The 16796-nt window shown below is 37.5% G+C and overlaps 1 protein-coding gene across 10 annotated transcripts in view; it reads right to left on the reverse strand.

Moving 5' to 3' along the window:
* The window catches only part of TERB1 (telomere repeat binding bouquet formation protein 1), a 65865-nt gene that overhangs the window by 46704 nt on the left and 2365 nt on the right, over nt 1-16796 (reverse strand). For all 10 annotated transcript variants that reach the window (XM_056800968.1, XM_056800813.1, XM_056800751.1 and 7 more), the window contains exon 3: nt 12665-12729. In XM_056800968.1, coding sequence (XP_056656946.1) covers nt 12665-12695 — 31 coding nt within the window. In that variant the 5' untranslated portion in view covers nt 12696-12729. The remainder of the gene's footprint in view (nt 1-12664; nt 12730-16796) is intronic.

Genomic DNA, 16796 nt, shown 5'->3' on the forward strand with positions numbered 1-16796 from the left:
TAATATTTTATCATTCCAATTTGCAATAACTCCTAATGCAGCTTCTTTTACCATGCTGCGAATGCTTGACTTTGCAAGTTTTTTTTACAATTATCAGACTACCAATCTTACATAATGGTTAAGATTTCTCAGAAATATAGGGTCCATCAGTATTAACTGACACAAAATGAAGAATAAGAATCAGGAAGTGAATATATGTAATGTTTACAAAACTTTAAATATTTGATCTTAGATCACTACAATTTCTCTGAGTAAAGAGATAAGAAACTAGGAGCAGAATGTTGTGAACACTGTCAGAAAGTTATCTGTTGACAAGCAAAAAAAAGAAAAGATATCAATAAAAGACTAGAAAGATATGTAACAATACTGCACACTAAAAGAAACTAGAATGTGAATGGATGTGTAGTATTTCCTTTTTAAAAAATCAGTCTATAAGTTGGTATGAATGAAACAATGAAGTTTACACATGAAATAATTAAATTTACTAGGAAATTGAAAATGCAAAAAGTGTCACTGGGTCTTCATTCCCTAGAACAGGGATTCTTAACCTGATGTCTGTCAACTTGTTCTTTAAAAAATTTTTTTTGATAACTATGTTTCCATAGAATTCTCTTCTTTCATTACCCAATGTATTTTATGAATTTTAAAGTATTATTCTAGGAAGGGGTCTATTGCCAGTAACAGATTGCCAAAAGGGTCCATGACACATACAAACAAAGGCTCAGAAATCCTTCCCTTGAGTTAAAGTTCAAAATGACACACATTAATCCTGATTTTCTCTTTTCTGAATAGGAAGGGAATAACAAGATTGTTCTGTATACAGCCATGCAATATGCATCAATAATTTAAAAAGCTCACCTCCAGGAGAGGCAGAGTCAAGATGGCAGCCTAGAAGGAGCAGAAGTTCAGACCTCTGAATACCCTTCCTTACCAATCACAAACTGAATGCTCCTAGGGGTCTGAAAAACAAACTTAACAACAAGACAGAGCCAAGGAACCCTCCTGCTGGACTTAATTCAAAAAATTAAAAAAAAAAAGGTAAGCCCCCCAAAAAGCTGGAATCCAAGAACACTCGGATTTAAGGGGAAGACAGAAGGAAGGTCCCAGGACCCATCTCCCCTCTCACGTAGAGCACTGAGACTCCAGCTGCAGCGGGAACATCTGGGCGGACAAAGGTGCTGGTCTGGAGGGCGTACCTTGAGAGCAGGGCTGTGCCAAGTTCAAAGCGTGAAACACAGACAGTGGGGAAGGAGCTAGAGAGGGAGGATAGACCTGGCAGCCTGGCCAGAGCTGTGGAGATCCTCCATATTTGCTCCAGACTTCCAGGAAGTTTTGGACTCAGAGCACACCCAGCCCAACTAAGCTGAACTTAGTCCCATCAAAAGTCTCCAGAACTCAGGGAAGCCCAGGCTCCACACCCATCCTCATTGACTGCTGGACTTTAATCCAATCAAAAGCCTCCAGAGGACAGGGAAGCTCAAATCCCAACAAACCTCCTCCAGAGACTACACTGAGAGATCTCCTGTTAAAGCTCCAAGAGGGGAGACTGACAGAAAGCCCCAAAACCAAAAAAATGAGAGGAGCAAGAGCACAGGCAAATATGGGGAGTAAAGAAGGGGTGAATTTGAGCAAACAGCAGAAAAAGAAGAAACTACAATAGACAGCTTCTACTCAGCAAACGGAACAGAAGGAAAGAGATCAGCAAACAATAAGTCAGAAATCCCAGCAAATTGGATACAGGCTGTGGAAGAACTCAAAACAAAATTAAGAGAGGCTGAAGAAAAATGGGAAAAGAACTTAAAAATTAAGATAAGTCATCTGGAAAAAGAGGCACTTGAACTAAAACGAGAAAATACTGTCTTGAAAGCCAAAGTCAACCAACTGGAAAATGAAGCAAAGGAGATGAAAGATGAAGCAAAGGAGATGAAAGATGAGGTAAAGAGGATAAAAGACGACCTTCAAAGAAAATCAGACCAGAAGGAAAAGGATGACCAAAAATCCAGGGATGAAATCCAGTCTTTAAGAACCAGAATACAACAACTGGAATTAAGTGACCTCACAAGGCAGTAGGACACTATAAAACAAAACCAAAAGAATGAAAAAATTGAGGAAAATATGAAGCATCTCATTCACAAAGCAGACAACTTAGAAAATTGTTCAAGAAGAGACAATTTAAGAATCATTGGTCTACCAGAAGACCATGACAAAAGAAAAAGCCTGGACATAATACTACAGGAAATTATTCAGGAAAACTGCCCCGATATCCTAGAACAAGAGGGGAAAGTGAAGATTGAAAGAATCCACAGATCACCTCCTGTATTTAATCCCCAACTGACAACACCCAGGAATGTTATAGCCAAATTCAAAAACTATCAGACCAAAGAAAAGATATTACAAGCTGCCAAGAAGAAGCCATTCAGATACTACGGAAACACAGTGAGGATAACGCAGGATCTGGCTGCATCCACATTGAAGGACCGAAAGGCATATATGATATTCCGGAAAGCAAGGGAACTAGGTCTACAACCAAGAATCAAATACCCATCAAAACTGACTATATTCTTACAGGGGAAAGTATGGTCATTCAACACAATAGACGAATTCCAAGCATTCATAAAGAAAAGACCAAACCTGAACAGAAAATTTGATGTCCAAGCACAGAACTCAAGAGGATCATCAAAAGGTAATTAAAAAAGAAGGGGAAAAGAAAAACAAAACAAAACAACAACAAAAAAATTTTAAGAGACTCAATAAGTTAAAATGATATGTATCCCTATAAGAAAAGAGGTCATTGGTAACTCTTAAAAACTGTTGCTATCACCTGGACAGCTAGAACAATTACACTTAGAGGGAACAGTGAAAAACTGTATAATATGAAAGGACAAGATATAAATAGGTATATAGATATATGCATGCATAAATGCATATACACGTCTGTGTGTGTGTATATATATACACACACAACCAGAGCTAAAAAAAAAAAGAGGTTAATACTAAAAGAAATGGGAAAAGAAACAAATGGGGGTAAATTTATATGTCACAAAGAAGCTCATGGTGGGAGAGGGGAGAACATCGATACACTGGAAGGGTAAAGAGATTGGAGACAGGAAATACTCAACTCTTATGTGCTTTGAAACTGACCCAAAGAGGGAAGAACAATCCAATCCATTGGGGCAGAGAATAGATTTGCACCCTATACGGGAGTAGAAGGCTAACAAACAGACTGGTGGGGAGGGAAGCAGTACAAGGGAGGGAGAGGGTGGGGGAGGCAATTTTAAAAAGACTACAGGAAAAATAAGGGAGGAGGAATTAGAAGGGAGGAGGGTACAAAGGGAAGTAAAATAAGGGTGGGAACTAGGGGGACTGATTATAAACAAACATTGGTATAGAAGGAAATAGTGAAAGAAGAAAAGGCAGGACCAGGAGTAGAAATCAAAATGCTGGGAAATACACAGCTAGTAATCATAACTCTGAATGTGAATGGAATGAACTCACCCATAAAACGCAAGGGAACAGCAGAGTGGATTAGAGTCCAAAACCCTACCATATGCTGTCTACAAGAAACACATATGAGAAAGGTAGCTACACATAGGGTGAAAGTAAGAGGATGGAGCCAAATCTATTGGGAATCAACTGATAAAAAGAAGGCAGGAGTCACAATCATGATATATGACAAAGCCAAAGTAAAAATAAATCTAGTTAAAAGAGATAGAGAAGGTAATTACATCCTGATAAAAGGCAGTATAGACAATGAGGAAATATCTGTACTGAATATGTATGCCCCAAATAGCATAGCATCCAAATTTCTAAAGGAGAAACTAGAGGAGCTCAAGGATGAAATAGATAGAAAAACTATACTAGTGGGAGATCTGAACCTTCCTCTATCTGAACTAGATAAATCAAACCAAAAAATAAATAAGAAAGAGGTGAGAGAAGCGAATGAAATCTTAGAAAAATTAGAGTTAGTAGACATGTGGAGAAAAATAAATAGGGACAAAAAGGAATACACTCTCTTTTCAACAGCACATGGTACATGCACAAAAATTGACCATGTATTAAGGCACAAAAACATTGCAAACAAGTGCAAAAGGGCAGAAATAATAAATGCAACCTTCTCAGACCACATTGCAATGAAAATAATAATTAGTAAGGGTACATGGTGTAAACCTTAAAATTTCTTAGACTTATGAATGTTGGAAATTTCCCCATTGGGAAATTTCATACTGGAAAAAATTTCCTACTGATAGTAAGAACTCTATTGGAATGTGAAATCCCTTGGCATGGGAGGATCCTTCTCCTCCCTACTTAAGACTACTTTAGGACAGAAACCTTTTGCTAAACAATGGAAAGGGTTTTGACCTATGCTTAGGCATAGAACAGGAAGTTCTTTGAGTCATGATTGATTTTAGAATTGATACAATAGAGATACTTGGAATGACAGAACCAGGTCTTGGAAAATACAATCTCCACCCTACTTAGTGTAACAGGATTTAGGAAGGGCTGCAGCAAAGATCAAGATTTAATTATTTGAGAATATGACCTTCAACAGACATGTGCAAAGCCTCAGACCTCTGGGCAGTCCTGGGTTAAACTAGAGCCACCATTGGCACAGGGGAGACATCGACAGTGATTGGTAGATGTGAGAACTGAGGGGAGGGAACTTAGATGGTTTCCTTAAAGATAGCGGGGGTCTGAGGACAGAGGAAGAGAGTTTTTTTGCTCGGATAGGTTTTGCTCTGAGGAGGTTTTGCTCTGAGAGGTTTTGCTCTGAAGGAGTCTGGAGGTGGAGGCCCCTGAGACTGTTTCTCCATTTTGGTCACGTGAGTGATAGGGACTGATCTCTTTTCTTTGCCTCAGCTATCTAAGGGCTTGGGCCTTTGGCCCAGCCTAAGGAGAGGGGGTATTTAAGTCCTATTCCCTTCTCTCTCTCTCTCTCTCTCTCTCTCTCTCTCTCTCTCTCTCTCTCTCTCTCTCTCTCTCTCTCTCTCTCTCTCTCTCTCTCTCTCTCCCTCCCTCCCTCTCTCCCCCCCTACCCCCCCTCCCTCCCTCCCTCTCTCCCTTCTCTCTCCCTCTCCCTCTCCCTCTCCCTCCTCTCCCTCTCCCTCTCCCTCTCCCTCTCCCTCTCCCTCTCCCTCTCCCTCTCTCTCTCTCTCTCCTTTCTTCCTCCTGTTTGTAATTAAAAACTCCAAAAGTTTGACTGCTGACTTGAGTTTTCATTTAGGAATTACATAGCTGAATTCCTTGGCGACCTTAAATTAATATATATCAGTCTTTTAAAGTTATTTCGATATCACAATGGAGAGATACATCAAAAATTAACTGGAAATTAAACAATATGATTCTCCAAAACCTGTTAGTTAAAGAACAAATTGTAGAAACAATTAATAACTTCATTGAAGAAAATGACAATAGTGAGACATCCTTTAAAAACCTGTGGGATGCAGCCAAAGCAGTACTCAGGGGGAAATTTATATCCTTGAGTTCATATATAAACAAATTAAGAAAGGCGGAGGTCAATTAATTGGGCATGCAAATTAAAAAACTAGAAAGTGAACAAATTAAAAATCCTCAGATGAAGACTAAATTAGAGATCCTAAAAATCAAAGGAGAAATCAATAAAATTGAAAGTCAAAGAACTATTGATTTAATAAATAAGACTAGAAGCTGGTACTTTGAAAAAACAAATAAAATAGACAAAGTACTAGTCAGTCTAATTAAAAAAAGGAAAGAAATAAACCAAATTGACAATATCCAAAATGAAAAAGGAGACCTCACCTCTAATGAAGAGGAAATTAAAGCAATCATTAAAAACTACTATGCCCAATTATATGGCAACAAATATGGCAATCTAGGTGATATGGATGAATACTTACAAAAATATAAATTGCCTATACTAAAAGAGGAAGAAATAAATTACCTAAACAACCCCATATTAGAAAAAGAAATTGAACAAGCCATCAAAGAACTCCCTAAGAAAAAATCCCCAGGTCCAGATGGATCCACAAATGAATTCTATCAAACAGTCAAAGAACAACTAATCCCAATATTATACAAACTATTTGACAGAATAAGCCAAGGAAAGGATTCTACCAAATTCTTTTTATGACACAAACATGGTACTGATCCCAAAGCCAGGCAGGTTAAAAACAGAGAAAGAAAACTATAGGCCAATCTCCCTAATGAATATAGATGCAAAAATCTTAAATAAGATACTAGCAAAAAGACTCCAACAAGTCATCACAAGGGTTATCCACTATGACCAGATAGGATTCATACCAGGAATGCAAGGACGGTTCAATATTAGGAAAACCATCCACATAATTGACCATATTAACAAGCAAACCAACAAAAATCACATGATTATCTCAATAGATGCAGAAAAAGCCTTTGATAAAATACAACACCCATTCCTATTAAAAACACTAGAAAGTATGGGAATAGAAGGGCCTTTGCTAAAAATAATAAACAGTATATATCTAAAACCATCAGCAAACATCATCTGCAATGGAGATAAACTCGAAGCCTTCCCAATAAGATCAGGAGTAAAACAAGGATGCCCATTATCACCTTTATTATTTAATATTGTACTAGAAACACTAGCAGTAGCAATTAGAGAAAGAAAAGAAATTAAAGGTATTAAAATTGGCAATGAGGAGACGAAGCTGTCCCTCTTTGCGGATGATAAGATGATTTCCTTAAAGAATCCTAGAGAATCAACCAAAAAGCTAATCGAAATAATCAACAACTTTAGCAAAGTTGCAGGATACAAAATAAACCTGTATAAGTCATTAGCATTTCTATATATCTTCAACCCAGTTGAGCAGCAAGAATTAGAAAGAGAAATTCCATTTAAAGTCACCCAAGACAATATAAAATACTTAGGAATCTATCTGCAGAAACAAACACAGGAACTATATGAACACAACTACAAAACACTCTCCACACAACTAAAACTAGACTTGAACAATTGGAAAAACATTGATTGCTCATGGGTGGGACGAGCTAACATAATAAAAATGACCATCTTACCCAAACTTATCTATTTATTTAGTGCCATACCCTTTGTAACAAAGTTCATTTGGAAGAACAAAGGATCAAGGATATCCAGGGAAATAATGAAAAAAAAAATACAAAGGAAGGTGGCCTTGCAGTCCCAGATCTCAAATTATATTACAAAGCAGTGGTCATCAAAACAATTTGGTACTTGCTAAGAGACAGAAAGGAGGATCAGTGGAATAGACTTGGGGTAAATGACCTCAGCAATACAGTCGATGCACAACCCAAAGACCCCAGCTTTTGGGACAAAAATCCACTATTTGATAAAATAGCTGGGAAAATTGGAAGACAGTGTGGGAGAGATTAGGTTTGGATCAACACCTCACAACCTACACCAAGATAAGCTCAGAATGGGTGAATGACTTGAATATAAAGAAGGAAAGTAAATTAGGTGAACACAAAATAGTATACATGTCAGACATTTGGGAAGGGAAAGATTTTAAAACCAAGCAAGACTTAGAGTCACGAAATGTAAAATAAATAATTTTGACTACATCAAATTAAAAAGATTTTGTACAAACAAAACCAATGTAACTAAAATTAGAAGGGAAGCAACAAATTGGGAAACAATCTTCATAACAAAAACCTCTGACAAAGGTATAATTATTCAAATTTATAAAGAGTTAAACCAGTTGTACCAAAAAAATCAAGCCATTCTCCAATTGAAAAATGGGCAAGGGACATGAATAGGCAGTTTTCAGTTAACGAAATCAAAACTATTAATAAGCACGTGAAAAAGTGTTCTAAATCTCTTATAATCAGAGAGATGCAAATCAAAACAACTCTGAGGTATCACCTCACACCTAGCAGATTGGCCAACATGACAGCAAAGGAAAGTAATTAATGCTAGAGGGGATGTGGCAAAATGAGGACACTAATTCATTGCTGGTGGAGTTGTGAATTGATCCAACCATTCTGGAGGGTAATTTGGAACTATGCCCAAAGGGCGATAAAAGACTGTCTGCCCTTTGATCCAGCTATAGCACTGCTGGGTTTGTACCCCAAAGAGATAATAAGGGAAAAGACTTGTACAAGAATATTCATAGCAGCCCTCTTTGTGGTGGCCAAAAATTGGAAAAAGAGGGGATGCCCTTCAATTGGGGAATGGCTGAACAAATTATGGTATATGTTGGTGATGGAATACTATTGTGCTAAAAGGAATAATAATAAAGTGGAGGAATTCCATGGAGACTGGAACAACCTCCAGGAACTGATGCAGAGTGAGAGGAGCAGAACCAGGAGAACATTGTACACAGAGACTGAGACATGGTGGTACAATCGAACATAATGGATTTCTCCATTAAAGGCAATGCAATGTCCCTGAACAATCTGCAGGGATTTATGAGAAAAAACACTATCCTCAAGCAGAGGACAAACTTTGGGAGTAAAAACACCAAGGAAAAGCAACTGCTTGACTACAGGGTTGGAGGGGATATGATTGAGGAGAGACTCTAAATGAATACCCTAATGGAAAAACCAATAACATGGAAATGAGTTCTGATCAAGGACACATGTAATACCCAGGGGAATCACGCTTCAGTAGGGGAGGGGTGGAGGGGGGAGGAAAAGAAAATGATCTCTGTTTCCAATGAATAATGTATGAAAATGACCAAATAAAATAATGTTTAAAAAATATAAATTAAAAAAAAGCTCACCTCCACTCATGAATAGACTGCAAAGAAGGGGAAGTTTTCTTCCTTAATCTCCCTTATTTTGTCACTTTCTCATATACTATTGCTCTGTCCCATCCAACCCTCAATCATTCAATGTCCTCACACTGCTCTCTGGATATCTAAGGCTGTAGCATTTTATCTAAGGTATGTAGCATTTTAACTAATCTGCTGTTCATGAAAAATGTCCAGAACTATTCATCCCTCTTCCTTCAGCCCTGACTAGGACTTTCTTCCATCATTAAAGGGAAGAAAATCATTAGCTGTCAAAGTAAAATGGAAATTACTTACTCCCCTAGACAGTGTTTGCTTTTGAAAGGAGCTCTCAAAATCTTCACAGTATCTCTCATCAAGCAAATGTATGGGGGGCAGCTGGATGGCTCAGTGGATTGAGAGCCATGCCTAGTAGACAGGAGGTCCTACCTTGGGCAAGTCCCTTAACCTCCATTGCCTAACCCTTATCTCTTGGAACCAATACACTATATTGATTCCAAGATGATTCCAAGGTAAGGGTTTAAAAATAATGTATCAGGGAGATATTTTTGTAGAGCCAGTCCTTCCTAGGTTTCTTACCATTAGAAAAAGAAAAGCAGAGACTAGCAATTTGGCCTCCTGCTACTAAGAGACTAAAAACAGCTAGACAAGGTACTCCTTGATAAGGGAGGCAAAAATCACTTTTATAATTTGGGGGAATGATATTGTTCCAAATAACAGAAATGTGTAAATTAAGAAAAAGTAACAAATAATCTAAGTTTTTTTCTATTTTTAAGATGGTTGCACTTTAACAAAAATCTCATCAAAAATTGAAAAAGCCAACACTTGGATAAATTGGCTCTTATAAATCCTCCTAATACCAAAGATTAATAAAATATCTATATGATAGATTATCACTGCTTCTGCTTCAGTAGTTAACTCAGTAGTAAAACTCAGGAAGTGGTGCAAATAACTTAGTTCATAGTTCTGAACCTTTTATTGGAGTGTAAGTTAAAAATTTTTAATGAATTTATTAATTTTTATAGAACCCTCTGTCTGTTCAGCTAATTCCAAAGCAAACAATGGTGATATTTAATAAGTATTCCTAAAATTAGCTCACTATTAAAACAGAAAATTTAATAATTCTTGAAGAAAATGATGCAAACTACAAAAAGGTAAACTTCTATAATAGAAATTGAGTGTCACTTCAAAGATAATCAAGCTTGGAGTTGGAATGAATTTTAGGGATAATCTATTCCTATCCCCTCATCTTGAAAAAAAGATCCATAAATTTAAGAAGGAGTACTTGGTCAGGCAGAGTTGGATTATCTGATCTCTGAGTCCCTTCCATTTTAGGAACTGTGAAGTGGAGCACTGGACAGAGACAGATTTGCAATCAAGGAGACATGAGTTTGAATCCTGCCTCAGAAATGTTTTATGTGACCACAGGGGTAAAAACAATTCATCTGCTAATTTGAGGATAACTGTGCCTAGAATACACTTACTTCATAGAACTGTCATGAAGTTTGCATGAGAAAATGAATGTCAAATATTCTGAACATCTTAAAGTGATGTGTCGGTTACTCTAATGTTAAATTATTTGCCCAAGGTCACAGAGGAAGTAATGTGCAAAATTACAATTTAAACCCGGGTACTTTAACTTCAGATCCAGTGCTTCTTCTTGTTAATGGCAATAATCTGTATCAGGCACCATGCCAAGCGCAGAGGATATAAAAGAGGGCAAAAACACTAACCCTGCCCTTAAGGAGCTCACATTTTAATAGGGCAAATCACACATAAAGAACTGGAAACATATAAAATATATATATATATATATATATATATATATATATGGGGAAGACCCTGCAGAAGATGAGATTGGACCAAAGGAAGCTAAGGAAAGGAGAACATGAAGAAAAAAGCCAACACAAAGGCACAGCGATGAAAGCTGGAGCATCCTATGAGAGGAACAGCAAAAAGGACATTGCAGCTAGATCACAGAGTTCATGGGGAGAGCTTAAAGCGCCAAAAAGAAAATTTTCTATTTCATCCTAGAAGTAAAAGAGAATCATGGGAACTCACCCTGAGTGAGTGTGTGTCTCTGGTCAACCTGGCTAAAACAGGCTGAGAACTAACAAGTCTCAAACCCATAGGAGAAATTGGGGTGGGGGGAGTGCTCCCCCCTAGGAATAGGCAGATGAGAACAATTTATTCCAATGGCGATGAAGATGGCTGGAAAAGGCACTGTGAAGTGCTAGGTGCTTGGTCAGACATCACAGATGCCAAGGCCATCCCCTGCATCCTGGGCCATCACCAGTTGTCCTGACTTATGTTTTCTCACTGGACTTTACTGACTCTGGAAGAGTGAAACTAATGACTGTGCAACTCTGCCTTGCTTAAATCCAATTCAAATATAAGTCACTGATCTTCTTAAAAAAATGAAAAACAACAACAATAAACTGTCAATAAATGTAAACTGAAATGGACAGGCTAAGTCTAAGATGCCTACTGGACATCCCATCTGACATATGAGAGGCAATTGTAGACATGAGGCCAGAAGTCAGGAATGAAGTTGGGCTAAATGGAGAATCATCTGCTTAGAGATAACCAAACACATGAGAGCTGATAGGCATTAAGGCAAATGGTATAGATGGAGAAGAGAACATAGGACAGATGGTTGCTTAGAGATTATCTGATCCACCTCTTTCAGACCCAGAGAGGTAATGATTTGTCCTAGGTTATGTGAAGATGGGATTAACTCTCCCCTGTCTATTTTTAGATTTAATCACCAGACGCATATACACCCCATTTATACTTGAGTGGGAGAGGTCTGTGACCCACGTATGCAAAAGTGGGTGAAGAATCAGAAACCAACTACAGATTATAATTTGTCTACGTAAAAGTAGAGGAAGGCACAGGAAGTGATGCAAAGAAGCATCTTTAAAAGGAGTTACAACTTCCTGTGATGAGTTCTTTGTTCTTCTGAGTTCCAAGTTTCTTTTGAATTAGAGGCTGGTGAAGAATCTGCTTCACGGATCCGAGACTCTGGTCTCGGTGAGACTGTTCTTAAGTCTCTCCCTTGGAACTACCACATGGGTAAGTGAAAAAGGCTGACTCCTTTCCTGGATTTTCTGGAGGGACTAGCCTCAGGAGAGGCCTGCCATCTTGAGAGAGTGTGTCAAAGGAAGTTCATCCCTTCCCTCTCCTGGAGGGCTGACTGGTTGATCAACATTCCTCAAATATCACAGTTGCACCAGAGTTATGTCCTGAACATCAATAAGAGAAAGTAGGTGGGGCCCACCGGGGACTTTTGGAGTTTTGGGGACAGACAGCAGGCTAGAAGAGAGAAGTGAGGGAGAGAGAGAAAGATGTCTATAGAATAGAACACATGGTCTGAGAACTTAGAGTAGGGCAGAGATGTTAACTTCATGATTATCTACCTTTTCTATTAATAAACTTTATGAAAAATAATCACTGGTAGATATATTAATTTTAAATATAACAGAGAGGCTTCTGTGACTAAAGTCCTTGCTTTATTCATGACTGGGCCCTCAGCTCAAGGCTGAGGCCCCTCTGGTTGAGGACTAATTAGCCCTACCTGGGTTGAGCCAAGAGCCTGAGCAAAATACTTAGTGTGTTAGGTTAGATATCTTACCATATCCTCTCTCTGATTTTCTTACTTTCACTCTCCTTTTGTAAATAAATTACCATTTTAAAAAATCATTTGGAATTGAGTAATTAATTCCTGTCAACCAAACTCTTAAATAATTTAGTCTAACTCTTACATTTTAACCCCTTATAGTTACATACATAAAAAGTGGCAAGAAAGGGTTTAAAATCAGGTCCCCTAATTCCAAATCCAGCATGCTTTCTAGAGCGGGTGCTTAATATATGCTTGCTAATTGAATTAAACTCAACAAAAACATGAGATCTGATTCAAGAACATGAACTAACTAGTTTCCTACCTTGAGTCTTCTTCATCTCATCATTTTCCATTTTTTGCTTATTTTAATGTTTTCTTAAGTTTAACCTATAAGACAAAGATTTTTAATCAATTCACATACATAGTACTTCACATTATTGCAAAGACAGTAAAAGTACGTAAAGAGTCCCATGCTAACTGGTCCTCCTCTAGTCCCTTTCCCATGACTCCATCTTGGAATTCTTAAGCCCACTACTGTAGCTGAGTAGTCTTACCATCTTCCTCTAAGGAAGTAAGACAGGAATTCACAGAAAACTTCAGATTTGCTTTTCTAGGACCTGCTTCTTAGAGTCCAAGTATCCTTCCATTTGTGCCACCATAATGTAAAGAGGAGGATCATTAAAATGGAGATGGAATTTTTGGCTTTCAATACCTATTCCTATCATATTGTATAAGAGTTAGAGTTTTGTTTTCTGGGTTTTTTTTTTTAAGGGAGTTCAACAATTAGCAACAGGTCAGGGTTTGCAGTTGTCCTAAAATTCTAATTTCACATGATTGTCAGTTTTGTAATTAATCTTCCTGTTTTTCAATTCTCACAATTTCCCAATTAAAATATTACTGAAAAACACCTTCATTGTTCTTTTCTGATGAAAAGTGAAGTAATTTTGTGGAGAAACTGCTTTGACAAGTGAACTTTAACCATTACCAACACTGAACTGTTCATGCTGAATAACTTAGAGGAAGTGTCACTTTCTCTCTAGGTGTCAATTATATTATTTGTAAAATAAGAACTTATATCAGATGCTCTCTAAGGTCTCTTCCAGTTATGAATTCAATGATTCTATAATTCCTTTACTCTACCTCCTAGCTCCCTAAGTCAAACAGGAAATTTGTAGCTCCAGTTCCCTTTTGTGACAGCATTTATTTTTTTTTCTTATTCTTTGTCCTTATATCTTATTTATACTAAGATCATAATCTCATTTTTCCCATCTTTCTTTCCCCCCAACAGACACAAGTAAAGTTTAATTTGAGAAAATGTACACAGGAAAATCAAGTAAATGATGATTATCTAGGATTTAGCAATAATGGTTCAAAATCAGCACAAGTATTGAAAGAATTCATTCTATTGAGCTAATCATACTTTTAAAAGGAACTGATAATCCCTGTAAAGATAACATTTTATGGCCTGTTCACCCCCAAAAGAGGAAATTGTCATTAAAACTTATAAGTCATATTAGAACAGTTTAGTTCTCTAAATATTATCAGATAAAAACATGATTTATCACTTGTTTATTTGGACCTTGAATTTTTTGTTTTATAAGATTATTCACTTATAAAAATGAATAATATGGAAATATGTTTTGAGTAATAATGCATGTATAACCCAGTAGAATTGCTTGTCAACTCTGGGAGGGGAGATAAAAGAGAGGAGGGAGACAACATGAATCATGTAATTTTGGAAAACTTATGTGTAAATTTGTTATTGGAATAAAATAAAAATAAATAAACATTATTAGTGGCAGATGGAAACTGAATTTCATTTTTGTTCTGGTAGAACAAAGTTTCTCCTTAGTAGCAGAAGGAACACAGAGGATTATAGGGTTTAGAGCAGGGGTCCCCAAACTAAGGCCTGCAGGCCACATGCAGCCCCCTGAGGCCATTTATCTGGCCCCCATCACACTTTGGGAAGGGGCACCTCTTTCCTTGGTGGTCAATGAGAGGAGCACTGTATGTGGCAGCACCACAAAGCACAGCATTGCTCACAAACAGTACAACTTCCGGTGACATAATCCTGTGTGGCACCTTGTTCTGAGAGTAATTGAACGAGAACAAGGCTCTGCGCAAAAGATTACGTGGCTGCACGTCAGCATGGTGAGCGGCAATCTGGGGGAGGAGATTCCACACTGTGTATACTCCTGCCCAGTATAGTGGTGGCAGTGATGGGCCTGTGCAAGGTGTGACAGGCCCATCACAGACAACACTGCTGCCTCCACTATCCCAGACAGCGGTATACAGATTTGCTCATAGTTTTTTTTTTTTTAATAGTCTGGCCTTCCAAAGGTCTGAGGGACAGTGAACTGGCCCCCTTTGTAAAAAGTTTGGGGACCCCTGGTTTAGAACAAGAAGAGACTTTAGATATAATCTACTCTAGTCTCTTTATTTTGTAAACTGAGGCCTAGGGAAAATAAGTGACTTACTTGAGATTACATAGGTAGTAAGAAGACCCAACTTGATCTTTTTCTTTCAAATTTGTTTCATAATCTCCCCCACTTTCCCAATTTATAGATTGAATTCTTAACAATTAAGTGTTTCATTGCCACAAATTTCAAAACGTAACAGGAAAGTCATATTCCCTGATGTTGTTAGGCAAATGTATTTCCAATGCTTATTAAAGCCTACTGAGATAGTTAATTTTTCCTCAAAAACCTTAGGAAAATAATCATCATCTGTACATAAAAAGTAGCACAATTTGGTACTAAAATCCTAAGAAGTCTATGTTGAGGGGAGTAGCTGGATAGCTTAGTGGACAGGACAGAGCCAAGCCTGGAGATGGGAGGTCCTGGGTTCAAATGTAGCCTTAGACACTTAACGCCAAATGCCTAGCCCTTTCCGTTCTTCTGCTTTGGAACTGACACTTAGTATGGACTCTAGGATAGAAAGTAAGGGTTTAAGAAAAAAAAATTCCACAAATCTCATATAACCTTTCAAAGGTTAGGATTAGCAACCCAAATAAGGGGAATTTCATAAAGGAAAAAAAGTCTTCAATTTCTTCTTCAAAATTGCTCTATGTATTGTAAAGAATATAAGGGAAGGTTAAGAAAAAATATTCAAGTCAAGATAGTATGACATTGCTCTTATGTTAAAAATGTATTAACCACAAGCTAGGTGGTTAATACTAGGAAACATGTTTGAACCAATCAATCAATTACTAAGCATTAAGAACCTATATATGTCAAGCTCTGTATTGGATGCTAGAAATGCAAAGACAAGACAACAGTCCCTACTCTCAAACAGATTATATTATATAGAGGGAGACAACACATACATATATTATTATATACAAAATAAATGCCAAATAATTTATGAGGCGTAAGGCAGTAACAGCTGGGGAGATCAGGAAAGACTTCATGTAGGAAGTAATATTTGAGCTAAACTTTAAAGGAAAATAAGATCCAAGGTAAAATTCCAGAAATGGGAAGTGGCCTGGGCAAAGATAGACAGGAAATGAAGTGGGGGGGGGTGCGGGGCGGGGAACGGACTTATTTGGCTGTTCTAGAGTGTTTGTGAAAAGGGTTTATATACATTAAGGTTAGAAAGGTAGAGAAGTTTGTATTTAACCCTTAAGATAGTAGGGCATTTTTATAATTACATGGTCAGATCTGGGTTTTAGAAAAATCAGCCATGCGAAGGATGAATTGGAGCAGACTTTAGGCAGAGACAAGAGTACCTACACAACGAGGTCAAAGATTACTTTCTTAGCCAAGAATCCTATGAAGGAAATGTTCTTATTCAGAGGTCCTCATATAGATTTGGGGATTATAAATTTGGATAAGAAAAGAATTACATATTTATTTTCACTAACTTTTAGCTGAAATTTACCACTTCCTTTAATTATGAATTAAACAAAACATTCTGAGAAGCGTTCCATAGGTTTCACCAGACTGCCAAAGGGATCTATATAAAAGAAAAGTTTAACAACTCCTTCTCTAAAGGCTCTGAAAACAATTCCTTGACAAAACAATGATCTTAATAAAGAAACTGGAGAATAGTAGAAAAATTACTAAACTTAGTCAGAAGTTTATAGTTCTAGTCCAGGCCTGTCACTAACTGCCTTAGTTTTTCTCTTAGGTTGTGAAAACACTCCTAGGCTGAGAGGTGAAGGATCTGCATTTGAACTCTAACCTTGACACTTCCTAGCTATATGACTATACTAATCATTTTACTCTCCAGACTTCAGTTTCCTTCTCTGCAAAATTGGGATAGTAAAACTTAAACTACCTATCTCTAAGAGCTGTAATGAAGAAAGCACTTTATTCATCTTAAAACTATATAGGAGGTAGCTAGGTAGCATGATGGATAGAGTATCACATCTGAAGTTGATTGAAGAAGCCGATTCAAATTTGGCCTCAGACATTGCCTAGCTGTGTGAGCCTGGGTAAGTTGTGTAACTCCAA

The sequence above is a fragment of the Monodelphis domestica genome, chromosome 1 (genome assembly GCF_027887165.1).
Source record: "Monodelphis domestica isolate mMonDom1 chromosome 1, mMonDom1.pri, whole genome shotgun sequence".
In the NCBI taxonomy this organism is placed as follows: domain Eukaryota; kingdom Metazoa; phylum Chordata; class Mammalia; order Didelphimorphia; family Didelphidae; genus Monodelphis; species Monodelphis domestica.